Genomic DNA, 25,025 nt, shown 5'->3' with positions numbered 1-25,025 from the left:
GTCTGCGTAGGGACGAGGTCGGGGTGGATGGACGGGTCAAACAAACACAGGACTTTGACCCAGGGGACCAAAAAGGTAGCGTTAGACTTTTTTGAACTTCTGTTACGTAACATTACGTTATCTAGGTTAACCTACGTTGCATACGTAACATAGCCTACAAACGTACTTATTTTAACTCAAACCATCTTTTCCTAAACCTAACCAGGTAGTTTTGTTGCCTAAACACCAAGTTGTTTCCTGTGAAAAGACACGTGTGTGCACGTAGAGAGCAAAAACTCCTCAGCTTAAATTAATTATAAAGACAATGACAAAACGCAGACCAACTGTACAACACCACTTTATTGAAAACACACACTTTAAATCCACACACAACAGTAACATTCGTCTAATCGTCAGATGTAATAACATACCTGTGCTTGTAAAACTGAGACAAAAATTAAACACTTCAAAAGAGAGATCATGATATTTGATACTGAAAAGCTCAAAGCACGCTGCAGCATCAAGAACTAAAGCTAAAGTCAGCAGGCAATTATACACATCATTATCATCAAGTATTTACAGCTCACAAAGGTGCAACTCTTATCTGAGCATCATAACAATAAATCCCCCCGGATTTTATGATATGTGCGCCTCAAATAAAGCGATGACACCTGGGCAAGTCTGAGGGAATCAACATGGACCGCAGTGCATCAGCATTGTTCCATGCTGCTGCTGCTGCTGCTGCTGCTGCTGCTGCTGCTGCTGCTGCTGCTGCTGCTGCTGCTGCTGCTGCTAAGGCAAGCACTAAGCTGACTAATACTACTGATAAAATACACAGACTCTCCAAGAAAACTCTCCATGTTGTCGTCTCATTTCTGTCATTGAGTCCTAAAAAAACTGTATTTTCTTAAAACAAGTGTTAGAATTACGACGGAATACTAGGGCCACATTGAGAGGGGAAATAAATCGGAGATTTCGAGAATAAAGTGATATATTTACGAGAAAAAAAGTCGCAATATTACGAGAATAAAGTCTTAACTTAAGGATAAAAAAAATTGTAATATTACAAGAATAAAGTCATAAATTTATGAGAAAAAAGTAATTTCCTCCTGCACTAAAGAGTCAGTTTCCCTCGTAATATAATGACTTTATTGTCGAAATATTACGACTTTTTTTCCTCGTAAACCTGATTTTATTCTCATAATATTACATATTTTTTTCTCGTAAACTTCTGACTTTATTCTCGTAATAGTATGACTTTATTCTCGTAATATTATGACTTTATTCTCGAAATCTCAGTTTTTTTTTCCTCCTAAATCTCGTCGTAGAAAATATCTCAACTTGTTCCAACTAAAATCATCTTGTTTCAAGAAGACGGCTTGTTTTAAAGCTGCATTCATTCTTTTAGATCCCTAAGGGGATAGGGGGACATTGTTTGTGTCACCTGATGAATTAATGAATTAATAAAGTTTCTTCTTCCTCTAGTTTCTAAATGCTCCTGTGTGTTCACCAGCTAGTTGCTTACTTTGACACAAACAGTTGGCTGTAAAAGGAAAACAATGAGCTAAAAGAGGCGAATTGTCTCCCACATTATACGTCGTCATTTCATTCATTTATAATATAATAGATTTCAATCGGTGCAGCTTTAACAAAATAACACTTTAAGGAATCAAATTCAGACTGAATTCATTTTTGCAGTGCACAAACTTGGGATCAATCTGGAACACGACGACAGACAAAGAGCTGATGCTTCTATACTGTATACATTACATGTTACATTTACATACAGTATGTGATAGGAAAGATGTCGCTCACAACGCCACGCCACCAAACTGCATGTTTCTCCTTTGGGTTCCATAACCTCCGTTAGCTCACATCACAATCAGCGTTTTATATTCAAAAAGCTCCTTCTGCTGGACTTCCATCCAGCTACATGATGATTATGTTAATACAACGTCCTCATGTTGTGCTGTACATACTGTAGGACAACCAGGGGTGCAAACTGGTGATGGCCCAAAACAAAGGCCACATTGAGGAAAAAAAATAATTCTGAGATTACGAGAATAAGTTTCATAAATTTAAGAGAAAAAATGGTAATATTACGAGAATAAAGTCATAACTTCAGGAGAAAAAAGTGCTAATATTACAAGAATAAAGTCATAAATTTACGAGAAAAAAAGTCGTAATATTACGAGAATAAATTCAAAAATTTACGAAAGAGTCAGTTTCCCTCGACTTTTTTTCTCGTAAAGTTATGACTTTATTCTCGTAATATTACTACTTTTTTTATCCTAAAGTTATGACTTTATTCTCGTAATATTACGACATTTTTTGCTCGTAATATTATGACTTTATTCTGGAAATCTCAGATTTTTTTAACACTCCGCCGTAAATTGATGACACAACAGAAAATGTGTTACTATGCCAACTCGCGGATGATTTGGATGAGACGTATACGTAAGTTTGCACCCCTGATAACTGTAATTTATTTATTTCACCCCTTATATGAGTATATTGTACCAGGTTTTAGTCATTTGTGCGCTGTCCATGAACATGTACGTCATGTCACACAAACCACTGAACAGAACAGAGACTGATTAAACAGCAAAGTAGAAGCGACCGGCCTTTTTTTTATGTCATAGTAGGAGAAGCACAGGTGTGTTTAATCCCATTAAACTTGAACTGAGCCATCCTTAATGTGAGATTACAGGCTTACATCTGTGCTGCTCCTACTACGACGGGTCTAAATGTCTGCTGGGAGAAAGGTCTTGATGGGGTTAATTAGTGAATGGAAGTTGTGATGAAAAGTACAGGTGAGTCCACCTGTGCTCAGTGGTTGTACTGTATGGCCTTCAGTATGAGTTCAGGCTGGCCTCGCTACTTCTCCTTAATTAAATACCTCCTTTAACGTGAGAATGTTAGGTAGGTGGTTAAACGGAAAGAAATTAACTAACTAACTAACTAACTAAAACCTTATTAGAGTCTTACAGTGCAGTGATCCACACCCATGGAACAACTATAGTAACAAATACGTGTTTAGTTTGACATAGTATAAGAGTTAAAAAAGCTAGGATGGGTTCAAAGTCAAGGAAAGATAAATGATACACAGCTAACGGTGTTTTCGGTTTATAGTTTTCCAAGTTGGATAATAGATTTGAATAGAGAGACCAAAAAGCTGAATGGAGTAGGGATGTGTAGAGGAGGAGACATTGACGTAGTCCTGGGTGCAGAAGGTGTCTAGGATGTCTTGAGCAGGTTGCTGAAAACTGTCATGAGAAAGAACAGAAACATGAATGTTAATAGAGCTGCTGTAGATGTCCACTAGATGTCAGCATGCACACACATCATCAGTTCTAAGGCAGCTGTTGCCATGGACACGTTGAATGAGATCTCCTCATACAGTAGATAGACACTGTGTTAAGCTCCTGGGGACACAGGAATGACTTTGGTGTCTACATTCAGACATATTAGGGCCATTGTAGGTAAAAAATAAAATAAAAAAATGACTGAGGAAAAATTCAGAGATTAAAGTTGAAAATTTATGAGAAAAAATTAGAATATTCTGAGATTATAAAGTCACAAATTTGCAAGTAAAAACTCTTTCCAAAACAAAATAAATTGAATATTCTCTGATATTATAAAGGCATAAATTTGCACGAAAAAAATCCTCAGAAATTCACAAAAAAAAGAATACGAGAAAAAAAGTCGTAGTATTACGAGAATAAAGTCAGAAGTTTACGAGAAAAAAAGTTGCAGTATTATGAGAATAAAGTCATAATATTAGTATATATATATGTATGTATAGTAGTATAGTAGTAATTTTACATGTTATTTTATTTTTTTCTTGTAAAGTTATGACTTTATACTGGTAATATTACGACTTCTTTTCTCGTAAAGTTATGACTTTATTCTCTTTATATTCCGACTTTTTTTCTCGTAAAGTTATGTCTTTATTCTCGAAATCTACGATTTTTTTTTCCCTCAATGAGGCCCCTACCTCAGCGCAAATGTTTGCGGCTCCAGACAGATTTTTTTTTTGCCTAAAATGGCTCTTTTGATAGTAAAGGTTGCCGACCCCTGTACTAGGTTAAAGGAACACCTTCTATAAATGGGTGGAGTAACATGATGGACTCCTACCTTGAAGATCATTCTGCTGGCCATGCTGGACTTTACCCCTCTCTGGATCTTGACCTGCACACACAACATCCCATCAGTGTGACAGCACATGGTATCATAATAACAGTCTCATACTTCATTTTATTGATTGTGTTGGATAAAGAACAACGTAGTGACCTCCTTGCATCTTGAAGCAGAGCTTCTTCTTCTGGTAGGCAAAGTAACTGGACGCTGCTCCCAGCAGAGCGACTCCTATGGCGCTGACGATTCCTGCCATCTTCCCAGCTCCAGCTTCTGCAAGACAACACACACACACACACACACTGTTACAGCAAACGGCGCTTTCTTTCATACAGGCAACTCAAAGTTTGTGCATGTTTACAGTTCAGTTACAACTATCATGTTAATTGCTACTGAGATATTAAAGAATCCACACATAAAAAAAATAAAATCATGTATGCTTTTTCAGGATATATCACTGACAAAACTGTAAGAAACTCTTTTTTAAGAGAACAAAAAAAAGAATATTCTGAGATTTTAAAATCACAAATTTGCGAGAACAAAACTCTTCACACAAAAAAATAAATTGAATATTCTCTGAGATTATAAAGTCATAAATTTGAAAGAAAAAACTCAGAAATTCACAAAAAAAGAAAGAATATTCTGAGATTATAAAGTCACAAATTTGCAAGAAAACAAAATCTGAAATTCACAAAAAAATGATATTCTGATATTATAAATCATAAATTTGCGAGAAAAAAACTCCTCACATAAAAAAATAAATTGAATATTCTCTGAGATTATAAACTCACAAATTCACAAAAAAACTTGAATATTCTCCGAGATTATAAAATCATAAATTTGCAAGAAAAAAAACTCTTCACAAATCCTACCTGCAACACAATATCCTCCATTACATATATATGTAAAGTGTAAATATAGCAGCGTTAATTTTATGCGTTAATTGCTACTGAAATATTAAAGAATCCACACATAAAATAAAAAAATATAATAAAATCCTGTTTTTCAGGATATATCACTGACAAACTGTAAGAAACTGTTCAATGCAGATGTTGCTATCCTTAATTAATCATACGATCACTTGGTAGTGATGATAGTGATCTGTGTAGCGTGCCTCAGTCGGGCCGTGGTTCCCTAAACTGTGACCCGTCGTGACCTCGGTCCTCCACAAGGTGGCGCTCAATGACTGATGATGACAGACTCAACCGTCTTGTACTGGTGTAAAGTTCCCAGAACACACCGTTCACAGAGAGACTGGAGTTAAGACTGGAGGATACACCCGAGCTCCAGGGCAGGGTGTGGCACACACACACACACTGCTCCTCTGCAGACTGCCACAGTGAGTCTTATGATGGTGCAGAGTGTTAAAACAGGGCGTTGTCTGGGCAAAGAATCTAGAGAATGGAAAGCGGATGCCGCCTACAGCCCTGAAGCATGATGACTTACTGCTGGAACATGCTGAGCATGTGGACAGACACACATGTAGGACACCTGAAGGGGAATGCTGATCCAGGGCTGGGTTACCCCCCCAACCCTAACCCTAATCCTAAACCCTAATCCTTCATATACTGTATATTGGTCGATTTTCAACTATTTAATTCTAACGTTTTACTTCTCCTATTATTATTTTTTACTACTTATTTGCACCAATAATATTTTATATTAATATTTTATGGGAGTCTTAGTTTTTATAAAAATGTCCTCTGTGATTGGGGATATTAGAAAACATTTTATAATATTTTTATGATGACATTTTAAAGTATTTTTGGGTCATTTGAAGTCACCTGATGGCAGCAGAACAAAGGTCTTAGTGATACTGAATATAACTGGATTAATGCATGACATAAAACATCCTCTATTAATGCCGTTATTGATCATTATAATATACTATCTAAGGTCAGCGAGGGACCTGAGCAGCCCTCCATGGAACACAAATCAAACACCTTGTGAACTGTTTGTTTTATTCATTATTAATTATACATCTCATATTAAGTTTACATTGCAATCCCTGCAGCAATGTTACCATGAAAGGAAGAAAAAGACCCACCCAAAAAAAAAAAAATATGCTGACCCGTCACCAGAGAATTACTCAGAGCTCAGAGGTGAACACCCATCATCCGATCAAACATGTAAAAAAGAGAAGTTTCTCCAAAGACGACGAGAAGAGAAGACGTGTTGGAGCGGTCACAGAGAGCTCTCAATGCTGTGCTATGTAATGTGGAGAATGTGTTGTGGAGGAACCAGGTGTGTCCTGACAGCCACAAAACACTCATTAACTTCACTTCCACGGATGCAAGTTTTACTGGTATTATTATATATATCTTAAAGTAGAGCTTCAAGTGAACTCCTCCAGAGAGAGTCATCTCTGACTCATCATTTCCTGTCATATGAGCTGATTTCAAGCTAAATAAAAACACCAGGACAACGAGCAAAACAAGCAACATGAACTAATATATTCTGTTTTCAGAAAAAGTACCTGATCCACTTACACACACACAGTAGAAGAAGGTAACATGAGTTCACACTCCACTGCAACGTTAACAACATTAGGAATGAGTCATGGGGAGGGACAGAAAAGTGAATTCATGTAACCGCCAAGATGCAGAGTGTCTGGTAAGTCTGGAATAACAGGGTCAAGGTCAACACCCCTTTACGTCCTGCAGCGCTGCAGGAGTTAACCTCGAGCTTTCGGTGGTTCAACACCCTGATTCTCCAGATTCTTGAGCGCCGAGCTGCAGCTGCGAGTATGACGGAGTCTCAAAAAGCATCCAAGTGATCATCTTCTCTTCATCTTAACAATGTGATTCCCCGACTTCTCAAACACCCGTCTATATTCTTTATTCAAGGCCGTCAGACGTTGAGCCAAACGTTTTGTAAACCACGAGGCGACCTCACACCTGAGAGCCAATCAGAACTTAAAGGGGAACATTCTCCACCTTTATGTGGATGTCCAGTCAGTGTTAATAGTTCATCAGTGCTGCTATGTTGACCCAGAAATCAGACTTCTCCTAATGCAAAATCTGTCCTGCATCCAGCTTGTAGTTTTTGAGCAGCAGTTGCTCTAGATGCCGCTCAAAATGAGAACTACCTGTTCTCTTCGCTTGTATTGCAAACAGAGAGAAAATGGATTTTATAGATGAGGAGATATTTGACAGTGTTTTTGGCCGTATTAATTGGAGCCGGAGTATACGGCCGGAGACATGCAGCGGAGGGACGCCAAAGCTGCGGCTGCATTAGCCAAGGAGAGGTTAGGTCAGGGGTCAGTAAGCTTCACTATCAAAAGAGCCATTTTAAGCAATAATATCATAATATTACGAGAGTAGACTCATAACATTACGAGAAAAAAAGTCGTAATATTACGAGAATAAAGTCATAATTGAACGAGAAAGAAAGTTGTAATATTACGAGAATAAAGTCATAACTTAACAAAGAAAAAAGTCGTAATATTACGAAAATAAAGTCATAATTGAATGAGAAAGAAAGTCGTAATATTACGAGAATAAAGTCATAACTTTTCAAGGAAAAAAATATGTAATATTATAGTATAACACATGCGCAGTAAAATCTGGTCTGCACTTATACCCCAGACCTCAAGACCCATGTCCGCCCGTGACCCAGCCTCCTTCCATAGGCCTTGGTACATGTAGGCACTGCCGGCACGGCTCCGCAGCAGGAGAACTTTCTGGATCAATACATTAGCACTGAGGAATCTATTGCTTCAACTACATCAACACTGACTGCACATCCACGCGTGGGTGGAGAACGTTCCGACGCCTCACGGCATCGCTCGCAGCAGATCCATGGCCCGCTCTAACAGAGGCGCTAACATTTGCTTTAAGTTGGACATCCACATATAGAATTCCTCTGGCATGTTAGCATTTAGCATCTTCAGGATCTGGCCCCACGGAAGGTCTGGATCTGCAACGACACACAATCGTAGCAGGGTTTAGCCAGAGAAACCAGACCGGGGTGCCAGTATATACCAGTAGGACACTAAAGACAACTGTCAATTCAGCCTCAGACACACCAGTTTAGTGTGGTGAAATGAAACGAAATGATCAAATATCTGAAGTGATCAGCTGACATTGCCTATAAATAGAGTCTGACGGATGTACTGCAAGATAATGAGCTGCCGCCACCCTCAAAGCCACACACACATATACGACGGTGGTGGCACGTACAACGAATAGAACACCAACACAACAACTGTTGCATCAGCACAAGCAGTGATGCCAACTTCCTCTAAGGCGGTAAACAGGAAATACCCAACAAGAAGTGGTGGTGCAGGGAGACATACTGACAGACAGAGAGGACATAGATCCAGAGGACAGAGTCCAGAGGACAGAACAAGATCAGAGATGGATTTACCTTGAGGCTGGTCAGCACCATCTGTGAGAGGAGGACACAATGCAAATCAGTCTACAATCTTTATAATGTTTTGAAATGATAAAAGATAACAGGAGATTTATATTGTACAGACTGAATTTAGTTCCATCCTGTTGGCCTAGATCGGGGGTCTCCAACCTTTACTATCGAAAGAGCCATTTTTGGCCAATAAATAAATAAAACAATCTGTCTGGAGCTGCAAAACATTTGAGCATTGTGATGAAAGTGACACAGTTTATAGTCTAAGTATATAGTATATACTGTCAGTATTAGGGGCCACATTGAGGGAAAAAACATCTGAGATTTACAGAAAAAAGTCCTAATATTAAGAGAATAAAGTCATAACTTTACGTGAAAAAGTCATAACTTTACGAGAAAAAAAGCCTTAATATTACTAAAATAAAGTCATAACTTTACGAGAAAAAAGTTATAGCTTTACGAGAAAAAAGCCTTAATATTACGAGAATAAAGTCATAATTTTTTACGAGAAAAAAGTTGTAATATTACGAGAATAAAGTCATAACTTTACGAGAAAAAAGTCGTAATATTACGAGAATAAAGTCATAACTTTACGAGAAAAAAAGTCGTAATATTTAGAGAATAAAGTCATAACTTTACATGAAAAAAGTCATGACTTTACAAGAAAAAAAGCCTTAATATTATGAAAATAAAGTCATAACTTTACGAGAAAAAAGTTATAGCTTTACGAGAAAAAAAGCTTTAATATTACGAGAATAAAGTCATAAGTTTACCATAAAAAAGTAGTAATATTACGAGAATAAAGTCATAACTTTACCATAAAAAAGTAGTAATATTACGAGAATAAAGTCATAACTTTACGAGAAAAAAGTCGTAATATTACGAGAATAAAGTCATAACTTTACGAGAAAAAAAGTCGTAATATTACGAAAATAAAGTCATAACTTTACGAGAAAAAAGTCGTAATATTACGAGAATAAAGTCATAACTTTACGAGAAAAAAGAAAGTACTGTAACACGTTATTCTAATAATATTATGACCTTATTTTCAAAATCTCAGATTTATTTATTTTTCCTCAATGTGGCCCTAATACTCCGTCGTACCATACACCTACAACAATGATAAATAAAAATGAAAAAGTAAACAAAAAACAGTTATTCATTTCCATTTTTAAAAATCCACATGGAGCCACTGGAGAGGAGCTGAAGAGACGCAGGTTCCTCTGAGAGCTCCTGATAGCACCGAATTCTGACATCGCCAATAACAGACATAATCACTGTCTCTATTTTTGTTCCTTTAATAACCTTTTTTGTGCTCTTGCTGGTCTGCTAGCATCGCCTGATATTAGGATGTGATGTATCCAAACATAAATCCTCTCATTCACAGCTGATTTCTGAATGAAGGTGGACGGGATGTCTGTGAATTTGATTGGATAGAAATTTAATGTGACTTTGTGGTATCAAATTTATCTACATATTCTTTTTGAATCTTTAGCGAACCACTCAGAAACGGGTAGCGAGCTATACTTGTTGGAGACCCCCGGCCTAGAGGTTTATGTGTGTGTTAGGTTGACTACTACTATAACTAATAGCAAACTTTTGAAAAATAAAATATTAGAATAAAAACGTACCTTGAGGGTTGTAGCCGGGGTCTGGTCCACCTGGGTTCACAAGACAGAAGGAGAAGAGTCCAGTTAGACGTGAGGCAGTAGTAAGGCAGTAATACTGTTGATCTGTAGAGGCTCTGCAGTAAGCTGCAGATGTGAAAACCAACCATGTGGCTCTAATTACACTGGAAGGCCTGTGGCTTTCATTCCTTTTTCTTTCTCTGGTAGAAGAACAACTAATCACTTCCATGTTCTGACTCAAGAGACACAAAGAACAACAGGCAGCGTCCTGATTCCTTTACATGTACAATGGAAATTGTTTTCAGTCGTCATCTGAGCGAGGACATTTTGGAATTTTTGGAAAAAAAAATGATCAACGCTAGTCCTCTTTCTCCATGAACAAGCTCACATACCCCCCGCTCACTGCTTGACCCCTACTAAAGTAGGGCCAATGGTTTCACCCATTTTGGAACTAATGGAACGAGTTCTACTGCGGAAACTAGGGATGCTCATTTTGCCGCCGCACACGTAGTCTGCGTAACTTTAGCGAGTTTCCGACAGACCATGTGTGTGTTGGCGGTGAGTGTGAGGTTGTTGGTGGCGTTATAGCAGTGAACGTAGGCGTAGCAGTGTGTGTACAGTTTATTTGTCGGAGAATAAATGCTACAAAACTACAACTCCTCTGCTCAAGCGAGCTGGAGAGACTGGAGCCGACTTCCTGTATCCTGCAACTCCAGCTCCGCCACTTAAGGTACCTCAAGAGACGAGTCGCTCCTCTGAGCCGCTCAGCTTTTTAATCAATTATTAATGTGTCTTTTAACCGTTTTAACCAATAGCGTTAATCGGTTATCGACGTTAATCGACCACTTTGTCGCGGGGGTATAAAAACCATGACAACCCATAGAAAACACAAGCACTGATCCAAGAATGTGAGCTGAAGTCCAGTTAAAAACACAGGTCATCCTCTGGTTGCAGCTTGCTCCAGTGTTGCTTTTTCTCTGTTTGCATCACGGAAACTGAATATTTTGGGGGTTTTGGACAAAACAAGACACTCGAAGACCTCATTTCAGACATTTTATAAACTAAAAGATGAATACGTTAACTGGAAAAATGAGAATAATAATCATTTAAGTGACATTTTCTCTATAAATGTGTCTTTTTTTTCTTATTGCTGGAACCTGCAACAGTGTGAGCTGTGTTGTGCTGCAATACATCAACAACAGTACACTGGGATGTAATGCTGGGATGTGGGGGGTGCTGTAATAAATCAGACCGTGTACATTTAACCATGAAGGCCTGCAGTGTGAACACAGGCGGATGTATTTAGGCACAACAAGTGAAACAGGGATAAATAGGGCAGCAGCAGCAGAGGGATTCAAACCCCAAATCTAAATGGAGAAATGCAGCGGGTGGTGCTGGTGTCTTACCTCTTCCTCCGTGGCCTGTGTCAGGGTCGAGTTTCCCACCTACTAAGTCGAGGTCACTAAAATCTCCTCCACCTTTAACACAATGTAGAAAAACTCTCACATACTATAACTATAAATCACATTTATTTTTACAAGTAAATGAGTAACCACTTTCACAAGGAAGGCTGACATCTGTAGCTGATAAAGCTTAACAACAAGACAAGAAGTCCTTTAACATCCATTTAAAGGAAGTTGTTTGTGGACTCACCTCCTCCTCCTCCTCCTCCTCCTCCTCCTCCTGGGTTGACAGCGGGTTTGTCAGGTTTGGGATCAGGGCCTGTGGGTACAAACACATTATCCACATCAATAATGAAGAAAGGAAGCAGATGCATTATTATTATATCATATTATTGGACACTTGATCAGCCTCACCGACCGCTGATATGATGGCCACAATACGGTTCAGTTCAAGTTAAACAATTGGACTGAATTAGTCTTGTCTATAAGAAGAAATCTAATGTAAGGAAATATGTCCATTCATATTTTTACTGTCCTCAGTCTTGTCCCGGGTGTTACTGGAGAGCTTTAGCACTCTGCCATCGGTCTACATTATTTTTCTCTCACAGCACATATGCAGCTATAGTGGGGCAGCTAAACTGAAATATTTGTAACAACTGTGCATTTTGCGATAAAAGCAACAAATTTGGCACAGATGTAGGTTTATATGTTATGAAAAGATATAGATATCGGGGCGCCGCCAATTTGGCCCCTGAAAGCTTTTAACCTGAGAAAAAAAACGAATAAAAGGAGCATTCAGGGTCAAACTTCTCCCCCTTGCCTTCATGATAGAAATACAACTAATACACCGTTAGAAAGGCAAGATATTCAGCTTTACATCGGTGTGTTTATCTTCACATTAGCAGTAAAATTGACAGAGATATCGCTGGATAAATGTCTGGGTCACCAGTAACCTCTAATCACAGTTAAAGTGATTCGGTAGAACTTTGGGTTGTATTGCTAACTAGCAACTAGCTTGAAAAATGGCCGCCACGGCCCCCAGGGGCCAAATTGGCGGCGCCCCGATATCTATACCTTTTCATAACATATAAACCTACATCTGTGCCAAATTTGTTTGCCAAATACACAATTGTTACGTGATTGTCGCGTGATGCCATTGGACCCAAAAATACTTTTTCCCCATAGACTTACATTGGGAAAGAGACGTCTGTAACTCAGCGGATCATTTTATTTTTAGGTGAATCAACTTCTCAGTACGAACACTCTAATAGCCCTTAAAGTTATAAAAACCCATCAATAGCTGAATCCAGAGTTATTTCCCTTCCTCCGTTGATGTGAGTGACACCCAGACCGAGGCTGGAGCGCAAGCCGCGACGACAGCGTGACGTTGGGACCCCCGCGACCGAGTCATGTGACCGAGCGGACGCTACCGCGCATGTTCCGCGTGCCCAAGATCCAGGTACTTTTCCAGACGGAAGTCGAGCCATTTAGGCTTCCTTCTCCACTGAGACACTTTCATAGGAATGACGGGGCCCCGCCTCCAATGCTGGATCCAGTTCTCTTAATACATCCATGATCTCTACTGGTGAGAACCTAATAAGAACCATTTGTAATTTCACATCAGAAAGACTTTACCTGGACCGAGAGCATCCCCCAAATCAAATCCGTCACCACCTACAATGCACAAACACACACACTTTAGACACTCATCAAATAATACTTAAAAGTTATCATATTGATGTATTTGTAGGCAAAACTTGTTTACATGTTACTATATCAATATCAATGTGATTTGAATCAAGATCAACAAACTGCGATGCACTGTGTGTTCTGACACCTTTCTATCGGAACCAGCATTAACTTTTTCAGCAGTTTGAGCTCCAGTAGCTCTTCTATTGGATCAGACAACACGGGCCAGCCTTCACTCCCCACGTGCATCAATGAGCCTCGGGTCTGACCCTGTCGCCGGTATATCGGTACTACTTTTATACTTATAACAACTGAAAACCTTTGAAAACTCAAAAACATGTTCAGATATTGTGCTACAATATACATATATAGTGTGTATTGTGACTTCTGCAGAGAGCATACTTTGTTGGACAGGATAGTACTGTTATAACCAAGAGCATCTAGGTCCACAGGGGACATGTTAGAGACTCTGACCCCCTACAGGCTTGGGGAGCGTATTGTCTAATAATAGATGTTGGTATTGTGTGACAGGTGGAAGGATACTAACCATCAGTTTTAGGCTTCTCTGGGACCTTCGGTACCTCTTTGGGCTTTGCAGGTGTGGTCGGATCTAAGGAACAAAGATAATTGAGCAGCGTTACTACCTGGCAGTTAACATTTCTATCCAGTGTTCCTCTAAAAATGTCCCATTAAGACAGGGGTCAGCAACCTTTACTATCAAAAGAGCCATTTTAGGCAAAAAAATAAAAATAAAAATCTGTCTGGAGACGTTCCTGATGCCAAACTGCAAAGCATTTTAGCTTTTGTTGAACGTACTTGCCGTGGCGACACATCATTCGCCATGAAAACATGAAGTTGTTTTTCAAGGGCTAGAAATACTTGTAAACAAACGAAACTTGGCACACTCATTAAAAGTGCTAAAATGTGCTAACACATATGGTTTTTGTGCTTGGGTGTGGCAAGGGAGCTCGATAGCACCCCCTACAAAATTTCAACAAAGCAGCCCTCGCAGTACATTTCACCTAGATGTACAAAATTTCTTAAAGAGTCTCTTGGGGCCATGCTCTAAACCCAACAGGAAGTCGGCTATTTTTAATTTTGTGCGATTTTCTTTGTGTATTTTTGGCCATTTCCAGGCTCTGTATTTTAACAAACTCCTCCTACAGATTTAACCCGATCAACTTCAGTGTTGGTCAGTGCAATATAAAGACCTTTGTGATGAAAAGTTGTTAAAATCGTGAGGTTTTATGAAACGACGTTGACGTGGTGATTCGTCAATGATTCGCCATTGAAAGACAAACTGTTGTAACTCGACTGTTCTTGGTCCAATCTGCCCCAAACTTGACCTACTTCAAAAGAGTTCAGGCCTGAGGACATCTACATGGCAATATTGACTCATAGTCATAGCGCCAACTTCTGGCAACAGCAAGTCAGCGTTATGTGACAAACATCATCCGATTCACATGAAATTTACATTGTGTGATCTACACTTGATAATGAGCAACATAATGCATTTTTAGCGTGTGTTCTCTAGCGCCACATAGTGGACACAGGAAGTGGTGAAAAAATTGTCATTTCCTGTGCCACTTAATCCACGCAGGAAATAACATCTAACTTGTGCGTGCAGTGTCCGATGGTCACTGAAATGCACGGGTGTGTCGACTGGCGTCCCGCCAGTACTTTCGACATGCGGGAAGGTGCGAGGGCCCGATCTTCGCTGCTTGCAGCTTTAAATAAACTACATTATTGGATAATTGATCAGTCTCACCCACTGCCGATATGACAGCCATAATACGGTTTAGTTCAAGTAACACAACTGGATTGAATTATTTGTTGTCTATAAGAAGAAATCTAATGTAATGAGATATATCCATTCATATTTTACTGCTGTTGTGTCTTTTCAGCTGCTGAGCTCACTGGACAAGCATCCAACATTGGATTCAAGTAGAAAGCATTTGATTTATGCTGTAATGTAATGAATGTATGTCTCAGATAATGAGATGGCTGCTGGAGAGTAAACTTCTGAAAATCTAATCAAGACAGGACAGTTTAACGTTACTGCTGCTTGACACGCCCTCCAAACAGGTCACAGTTCAGTTAGGGGTTAGGCACAAACGGGAGCACTTTGGGGTTCAGCGTCTTGCCCAAGGACACTACTACATGTGGACCGGAGGAGCCGGGGATCACACCGCCGACCCGCTCTACCTCTGAGCCACAGCCACTCATTACGTTAGGAGGCGTGTCGTGTAGCCTGTAATTTGCCTTGTAATTTCATATCAGAAAGACCTTACCTGGACCGAAAGCATCGAGCAAATCAAGTCCGCCGTCACCACCTACAATGCACAAACACACACACTTTAAACACTGATCAAATACTTAAAAGTTATCACATTGATGTATTAGTAGGCAAAACCTGTTTACATGTAACTATATTAATATCAATGTTATTTTAATCAAGACAACCTGTGAGGGTCACCTGTCTTAAGGGTCACCTTTTCAACATATACTGAGTGTAGGGAGCCTTCCTTTTAGGCCCCTTTTTCATATGCTGTTTAACATTCACATATTTTTGGTTATCATTCAAGATTAACTTTTAGATTCCCCAGGTCCGCTATTGCGTTCCTCCCTTGATGCCCCCATGTTAGAAAGAGACAGCAGAGGAGCCCTCTTGGATGCCTCTACGGTAGATAAAACATGATGAAGTTGCCTCTAGGGTGCAGTGTGCTAATGGTTGGCCTTAAAATGGAGAAACCATTCCGATCACCGTTAAGCCTGGAACATCCATATTAAAATATGTGAACGTTCCATCCTGTATTGGCCTATAATGAAACCCCTCACTGCCACGGCTGAAACTACAGCTCGCTGGATTTATGTTTCAGCTGACATAAAAGAATTCCTTTTGTTCATGATTAGTTTGTTTAGACGGTATTTGACTCATCTTCATAGCTGAGACGTTTATGATGTAATCCAACAGGTTTAACCTGATCATCTAAACCGCTTGTTTAAAACTGTCAAAATGCCCTCCAAGTCATGTTTCAGCAATTCTATTAATAAAGACAACAACCATACATGGGGCAGCAGTAGCTCGGTCCGTGGGAACCGGAGGGTCGCTAGTTCAACCTGCTCGCCGGGCGCTGTATAGTACCAGCCTGCTCCTGATATACTAGGATGGGTTAAATGCTGAAGCTAAATTTCACAATTGGATTTCCAATACTGATAATGGTGTGTAGTCTGGTGAAGGTCAGGGGTCACCAAAAACACATCCTCTGGTAATGATAAGTATATCTGATGAGTATATCGAGGACATTTTGCTGACTCTTCTTCCCACACAGCCACTTTCCCTGCACACTAAGAGGAACCAGATAACCACTGGTACCATTACCGCCCTCTGAGTCATGGTGTTATCACAGTGCAGTGTGTATCAGAATATGCAATCAACAGTACGACTGGTGCAGTTTGAATGAGGTATTATAGAAGTAAAGAGTTAAGAGTAAATAATACGAGCCATTGGTATACCCCTGTACTACAACATACACCGATCAACCATAACATTATGACCACCTGCCTAATATTCAGTAGGTCCCCCTTTTGCCGCCAAAACAGCCCTGACCCGTCGAGGCGTGGACTCCACTTGACCTCTGAAGGTACGCTGTGCTACGCCGTCAGTAGCAGATCCTTTAAAGGTCCCATATCATGCTCATTTTCAGGTTCATACTTGTATTTTGTGTTTCTACTAGAACATGTTTACATGCTGTAATGTTCAAAAAACACATTATTTTCCTCGTACTGTCTGCCTGAATATACCTGTATTCACCCTCTGGCTGAAACGCTCCATTTTAGTGCATTTCAATGGAATTGCAACGGAATTGCGTTGCTAGGCAACAGTTTGGGTCCATGTTTACCTCCTGTCATCTGATGTCATTCACATACACTGCAACAGGAAACAAACTGGGACACATTTAGAATGTTTACGTTTAAAACCGAGTAATGGTCTAAATATTGCATATTTGTGACATCACAAATGGACAGAAATCCTGACGGCTTGTTTCAAACGCGCAATTTCTGAATACAAGCTGTGTGTATTTCTCCATATATTGAGCGTTTTGATAGTTTAACAGTATTTATATAGCACTTAAACCTGCTTTATAATATAAAAGACCTGGCCATCACTATTTGGCCCTTGTCAAAGTTGCCCACATCCTTACGCTGGCCCATTCTTTCTGTTTCCAACACAAAGTTGAAAATGTTCACTTGCTGTTTAATAGATCCCCCCCACCGCCAGGTGCCATGGTAACGAGATAGTCACTGTTATTCACTTCACCTGTCAGTGGTCTTAATGTTATGGCTGATCGGTGTATATCGGTACTATTTTTATACTTATAACAACTGAAAACCTTTGAAAACTCAGAAACATGTTCAGATATTGTGCTATTGTGATATTGTGACTTCTGCAGAGAGTATACTTTTTTGGACAGGATAGTACTGTTATAACCAAGAGCATCTAGGTCCACAGGGGACATGTTAGAGACTCTGACCCCCTACAGGCTTGGGGAGTGTATTGTCTAATAATAGATGCTGGTATTGTGTGACAGGTGGAAGGATACTAACCATCAGTTTTAGGCTTCTCTGGGGCCTTTGGTACCTCTTTGGGCTTTGCAGTTGTCGCCGGCACTAAGGAACAAAGATAATTGAGCAGCGTTACTACCTGACAGTTAACATTTCTATCCAGTGTTCCTCTAAAAATGTCCCCTTAGGTCAGGGGTCAGCAACCTTTACTATCAAAAGAGCCATTTTAAGCAAAAGAAAATAAATACAAATCTGTCTGGAGCCGCAAATCATTTGAGCATTGTGATGAAGGTAACACAGTTTATAGTCTAAATATATAGTATATAAGTCTAATGCAGTGAGGGCCAAAGAGCAAATGTATTAGGGCCACATTGAGGGAAAAAAAACATCTGAGATTTACAGAATAAAGTCATAACTTTACGAGAAAAAAAGTCGTAATATTACGAGAATAAAATCATAACTTTACGAGAAAAAAGTTGTAATACGAGAATAAAATCACAACTTTACGAGAAAAAAAGTTGTAATATTACGAGAATAAAGTCATAACTTTACGAGTAAAAAGTTGTAATATTACTAGAATAAAGTCATAACTTTACGAGTAAAAAGTTGTAATATTACTAGAATAAAGTCATAACTTTACAAGAAAAAAATTGTAATATTACGAGAATAAATTCATAACTTTACGAGAAAAAGTGATGAAAATATTCTATAATATAGCGTAAACAGATTTTTTCATCTACTGTAGGTAATACACGGACTATGGAGAAGGACCTCACACAACCCCACTGAGAAACATCCCAACTATCTCTAGTTTAACATGATGGTGAAATGTGGTACTACAGAGAAAGTCACTCACCTAGACCATCGAGAGCATCGGACAGGTCAAATCCTGTGTGAGGAAGACATGAGGAACACCGTTACAAATCAACAGTTTCATAGTGGAAGCACATGTGTTCTGTGTTTGGGGTGTTGCAGGGAGTCATGCGTTGTGTTTACTCGTTGCTATGGCAATGCTGACTGATACACCGAGCCGCTTCGAAGCATGAGTCACTGCTGAGAAAGCAGAAGCCAACCCATGTTGCTCAGAGTTACAGAGAAGTCTTACTACAGGCTACGACGGGCTTAGTTACACACACAGAGTCAGACTGTACATTCAGACTACTATGACTAATATGTATCCTGATACACGCTTCACAGTATCAGTATCACACCTGCAGGTACATGGAGAAGAATAGAGCCCTTTTAAACAGTATACACTTCCTGAAACAGCTTTTTGATAGATTTTACAGTAAAGCAGCTGCAGGAAAACTGAAATTACATTTAATGTCTTTCAGTACTTTTACAATAACTTCCAACAAAACAACACAATACAACCAAAGAAGCCAACAGAGACAGCTTCCTACAGACCAGCATGCTGCTGCTGCTGTTGCTGCTGCTGTTGCTGCTGCTGCAGTGATTATTTAGCTCTGACTATAGAGAAGCACATTCCTCTCAGGTCCTAAAGGTTTTCTCTCCTTTTACTCAACTTTCAGATACTTTCAGGTGAAAGAATGTGGAGTCACAGGTTTTAGTTTAACCCAGGGGTGAGCAACTTTTACTGTCAAAAGAGCCATTTTAGGCAAAAATCTGACGAAAAAAAATCTGTCTGGAGCCGCAAAACATTTGAGAATTGTGATGAAGGTAACACAGTTTATAGTCTAAGTATGTAGTATATAAGTCTAATGCAGTGAGGGCCAAAGTGCAAATGTACTACGGAGTATTAGGGCCACATTGAGGGGAAAAAAGTCGGAGATTTCTAGAATAGAGTCATAAGTTTACGAGAAAAAAAGTCGTAATATTAAGAGCATAAAAGTCATAAGTTTACGAGAAAAAAAGTCAGAATATTACGAGAATAAAGTCATAACTTTATGAGAAATAAGTCGTAATATTATGAGAATAAAGTCATAACTTTACGAGAAAAAATTAAAATAACACGTAAAATTACTACTTTATAATATGACTTTATTTTCATAATATTACGACTTTTTTTCCCGTAAAGTTATGACTTTATTCTCGTAATATTATGTCTTTTTTTCTCGTAAACCTATGACTTTAATCTCGTAATATTACGACTTTATTCTCGAAATCTCAGATTTATTTTTTTCCCTCAATGTGGCCCTAATAATCCGTCGTACCGTCGTGCCATAGACCTACAACAATGATAAATAAAAATGAAAATGTAAACAAAAAACAGTTATTCATTTCCATTTTTAAAAATCCACAGGGAGCCGCTCTCCAGCGGCTAAAGAGACGCATGTGGCTCCGGAGCTGCAGGTTGCTACTAGACCCCTGGTTTAACCAATGAATCTGAATATTTAGTTACTGCTTCTTTGACAACGGAAAGTAAGAGAGCTTTATTTGGGTGACCCTAACACCTCATTAGGTGTTAGTTGAATAGATTTAGGCCCTGTTCACACCTGGTATTAACATGCATCCTCAGTGATCTGATCACAAGTGGACAGCTTTAAGTACAGGTGTATTGAGGACGCATTGAGATCGGATCTTTCAGACCACATTCAGTGGTGGTTTGGGCCACATTATGACCACATTCTTTTAGCAGTGAGTAGTGAATGTGTCCTGGACCACATTAAGGACTAGTGATGGGAATTCCGGCTCTTTTTAGCGAGCCAGATCATTTTGGCTCAGCTCGCCAAGAAGAGTCGGCTCTTTACGCTCCCAAACGGCTCTTCGTTTTACCACTTCTGCCTTTTATTAGTCAGCCAAATTTGTTGCGGGTCGGTCATCATTATTAACACATTATTACAGGCGAGCGCTCGTCTGCCTTGCAGCATGGAAACGGCGTCTGTGCTCTACTGTATACTGTCGGTACAACTGTATTTTATTAAAATATGTCTTGTTTATAGGCTACATATCTACAGACTATCAGACCGGAAACAGGAAGTGCATTAGTATGATACTGTCAGAGATGTGCCGTATTAAAGCTGTCCACTTGTGACCTGATCACTGAGCACGCATGTTAATACCAGGTCTGAACAGGACCATAGTTGAACAGAATGAGGGGTCAGCAGCAGCCGTGGCTTTACTTTGAATATTTGTTTGGTGGTTAGGTGTTAGGTTCACACTAATAAAAAAGCAGTTACTCACAGCTCTCCCTCTCTCTCTCTGATAAGATCACTAATAACATGTTTGACATCTTTCCATTATTTTGTATATCAAGAAGTGAAGAAATGTCTACCTGAACTGAATATGTGACGACTAGTATTTCCATTTCAAATCTAATTGTGACCACTGCTTCATGTGTTGTTTTGCCTGGTTAAACACTGATGTGGATTGGTGGCTGGGTACCTTATATTCAGTATTGCTGTTTCATCTTCAACACAGAACCAGTTTACCTACAGACATGTCATTTTAAATCTAATACTATTAAAGATTTCCCTTTCCCTTTCCTCAGGAATCTCTGCAGAATATCAACGTCAGCCTTAACTAAGCTGCAAACTGTGGGTCTAACCTACTTCAAGCACACTGCATGCCATCTACTGCTCATTAGCGTGCCTGTGGTTTCCTCCACCAGCCCTCAGTCTCATTTTCTAGGGGAAGCAGAGGCACGAGGCAGACAAAGGAGACGACACTGAGACTCTAAAATAAACCGAACCACAAGGTTCCATGTCTTTCAGTTGGGTTCTGTCACACGGCCACACTGAACATCTTTCGGTTGTTTCTTCGCTGTGGTTTCAAGTTTCTTCACCTTCAATCTGTGCACCGTGTTTCTTCCACACTGTTAGATGAGTTCTCAATGCTTCACTGTTATAAAGTCCCTGCAGCAGTGATTTAAGCAACACAAGAGCACACTGATGTTGCGTGACGAGGCCTGGCCCAGTGTGTGTTCCAGTTCCTCCCAAAGGTTGGATGGGGTCGAAGTCAGGGAACTACTTCTTTACGACCTGGCATTGTCATGTTGAAACAGGAAAAGGGCCTTCGCAAACTGATGCCACGCACTTGGAAGAAAACTATTGTATTGTGGAGCATTAGGTATTCCCTTAAGTGGACATGAGGGGGCCGTGTCCAAACCATGAAACAAACAGAAGCGTATTGTGTTAATAATAATAATGCTGAAAAGGATAAACGAAAAAAATAAATCTGTGATTTAGAGAATAAAGTCATAATATTATAAAGTAATTATTTGACATGTTATTTTCTTTATTTCTTGTAAAGTTTTGACTTTATTCCCGAAATATTACAACTTTTTTTCTCGTAAAGTTATGACTTTATTCTCGTAATATTACGACTATTTTTCTCATAAAGTAATGACTTTATTCTCATATTACAATTTTTTTTCTCTAAAAGTTCTGTATTTATTCCTATAATAGTATGTTTTTTTTCTCGTAAAGTTATGACTTTATTCTTGAAATATTCAGACTTTTATTCTCGTAATATTATGACTTTATTCTGTAAATCTCAGATGTTTTTTCCCTCAATGTGGCCCTAATACTCCGTAGTACATTTGCTCTTTGGCCCTCACTGCATTAGACTTATATACTATATACTTAGACTATAAGCTGTGATACCTTCATCGCAACGCTCAAATGTTTTGCGGTTCCAGACAGATTTTTATTTTTTTTTGCCTAAAATGGCTCTTTTGATAGTAAAGGTTGCTGACCCCTGTCCTATGTAATACTAAGTCAATGATCACAGCATTTTTCATTATTTTCTGGCAGTAAACAGACCAAACGTTTCATTAATTCATTGAGGAAAATGTGTAAAATGTAAAACATGTTTACTGGATTGATCCTGCAGATCTGAACGGAACAAGAAAAGTTGGTGTTTTATCCAAACAACTAGCCAGCCACACCTTACTGATGTAAGACTGTATGACTCCAATCATCCAACACAATGAACCACACAGCCTACACCTATTATCTGTCCACAGCAGGATAAAGGCTGACTAAAACCTGGACCCCGGGAGGGGGGGGGGGCATGGTCATCATGGAAGATATCAACTTCTGATGTAGGATGTTAACTCAAGGACCCAGATCTTCCCTTCTAGAGCTGCCTACCTAACGTTAAAGGTGCTATATGTAACTCTCAGAAAATCCTTGTTATTAGTGACACCATTGGTCATAAAGTGAACTGCAGTCGGCATCCTGTTGCTCGTGTGCATGCTCACACTCCGTAGGCATGAGCGATCATCCCGGGCATCAGCCAAAACGGTGACGAGACATTACATTATTCCACTGTTGAATACTCGATTCTGATTGGTCAATCACGGAGTTCTGCAGTCTGTAATTTCTCTATAACAGACCGTTGCTATGTATAACAGACCGTTGCTATGTATAACAGACCGATGCTATGTATAGCAGACCATTGCTATGTATAGCAGACCGTTGCTACGTATAACAGACCGTTGCTACGTATAACAGACCGTTGCTATTTATAACAGACCGTTGCTATGTATAACAGACCGTTGCTACGTATAACAGACCGCTGCTATGTATAACAGTCCGTTGCTACGTATAACAGTCCGTTGCTATGGGCGCAGCTATGATGTTGGACTCTGGAGGACCGTTTTTGTGTCAAAATATTGATTTCTTCAGTAAGTAGCCGTGTAATAAGCGGGATAATGTACAGCGGGTCATTGTTGTGAAAGAATACCCGACTGCGTGTCAGGGATTCTTTCACAACAATGACCGGCTCGCCGTACATTATCCCTTCCATCATATATCACTGTTACTATCTGTAATGTCCAATCTCCATGGTACCAAATAGCTCGCCGTTTAACAAACTACTTCATCAGCTAACATTACGAAGCAAAATCATCCCGAGTCCTTTACATAGAAATCAGTCCACAGGCTGTTATAGGCGACCGAGAAAGTCGGGGAAAGTCTCAGTTTTTACGTTACATTTCAATCTGTTCACACAGTGGCAATACAAAGCCATTAATACATGTACATTTTTACATATTAACATAATGGTGTAGTCCTGGAGAGGAGGTCAGACAGCTCAGAGAGTCCACATGATTTAACCTTAGGCTAAGTTAGTTGTTCTTTTGGGTCATGACCTTAGAAATACTGAGGTCATGAGTCCAGGTCCCTTAATGTACCCCACAAAAGATTAGAAAAAACAATTAAATCAAATGTTTTTGCTGTTTCTGCTCAGTTTTTTGGATAAAACACCAACTTTTCTTGTTCAGTTCAGATCTGCAGGATCAAAGACATATTTTCTCGATGAATTAATGAAACATTTGGTCTGTTTACCGCCAGAAAATAATGAAAACTGCTGTGATCATTGACTTAGTATTACATAGGACAAGGAAACATGGAAAAATCATCTTAATTGAGAGGCTCAAAACCAGGGAATAAAAAGAATAATAATAAAATGAATTTTCTGACTATTGACTTATTGATTAATTGACTAATTGTCTGAGCATTATTATTAACATAATAAGTTTGTTTCATGGTTTGGAACAAGGCCCCTCATGTCCCCATAAGGGAATTCCCTAATGCTCCACAAAAAAACGTTGAAAAAGACTTTAAGATAAGAATAGCCTACTTTAAAAAGACACTGCAACACATCCCATAATAACCACAATGTAATCATGTACACAACCTCATCATGTTTGATAATAAACTCCAATAAACTCACCGTCTTGTGATGTTCCAGCAACAAGTAGAAAAAGTAAAACACCGACCCTCAAACCAAACCCCATGTTGACTGTAGACTAACTTTAAGTCTAGTCTCTCTAGCTGCTTTATATATAAACTCTCCTATAGCTCCGTCTGATCGTGTCTCTCTTTTAGCTGTAGCAAGGTATTTGTGGACACAGCTCTCTCTCTTGTCCCGACTGGAGGTGTCCTGTTACAGTTTGTTATTATGAGTCAACTTTGCCTATGAAGGACAGACTGGCTGGGTGTGGCTGCAGCCTGCAAGGAGGGGCGTTGCCAAAGACACATATATAGGAAAATAATGTTAAATTAACCCTTGAACGTATATAATCTATGAGTCAAATCACTGCAGTCTATTCGGCATACAGCAGGAGTCTCATTACATCTCTAATGTTAGATAACAACTTTTTTCCATAGACTTTTTACGAGCCAAAGTGCGTAAAAGCGCGTTTGGCTGTAGAAAAGTTGATATTTAGTTGAAATAAAGTGACTATTTGATGGAACAATTGCAGCCGAATTCACTACTAGACCCTTCTCAGTAATACTAGCAGTTAAAAAGCGCTACACGTGAGTAAATGTTGAGCGGAATCCTTGCGTAT

The 25,025-nt window shown here is 39.3% G+C and overlaps 1 protein-coding gene across 6 annotated transcripts; it reads right to left on the bottom strand.

Annotated features, from left to right (window-relative positions):
* Nucleotides 1-1,278: 1,278 nt before the first annotated feature.
* cd99 (CD99 molecule) lies at nucleotides 1,279-24,908 on the bottom strand. Of its 6 annotated transcripts, none has more exons than XM_037762324.1 (14): nucleotides 24,407-24,690; nucleotides 21,267-21,270; nucleotides 18,624-18,655; nucleotides 17,810-17,872; nucleotides 15,493-15,534; nucleotides 13,749-13,811; nucleotides 13,148-13,186; nucleotides 11,763-11,831; nucleotides 11,516-11,587; nucleotides 10,113-10,142; nucleotides 8,485-8,505; nucleotides 4,273-4,389; nucleotides 4,117-4,170; nucleotides 1,279-3,245 (listed from the first exon to the last, which is right to left on the bottom strand). In XM_037762324.1, exons 1-14 carry the CDS (start codon nucleotides 24,468-24,470, stop codon nucleotides 3,217-3,219), a joined length of 699 nt encoding a protein of 232 aa, XP_037618252.1. In that variant the 5' UTR covers nucleotides 24,471-24,690; the 3' UTR covers nucleotides 1,279-3,216. The 6 variants fall into 6 exon arrangements, with proteins under 6 accessions (XP_037618252.1, XP_037618255.1, XP_037618253.1 ...); XM_037762327.1 differs by having other exon boundaries at nucleotides 11,766-11,831; XM_037762325.1 differs by lacking the exon at nucleotides 21,267-21,270 and adding an exon at nucleotides 20,791-20,795 and having other exon boundaries at nucleotides 18,624-18,654.
* Between the last annotated feature and the right edge of the window lie 117 nt (nucleotides 24,909-25,025).

Source organism: Sebastes umbrosus, chromosome 24 (genome assembly GCF_015220745.1).
Source record: "Sebastes umbrosus isolate fSebUmb1 chromosome 24, fSebUmb1.pri, whole genome shotgun sequence".
Classification (NCBI taxonomy): domain Eukaryota; kingdom Metazoa; phylum Chordata; class Actinopteri; order Perciformes; family Sebastidae; genus Sebastes; species Sebastes umbrosus.
This window is presented reverse-complemented; position numbering and strand designations above follow the sequence as displayed.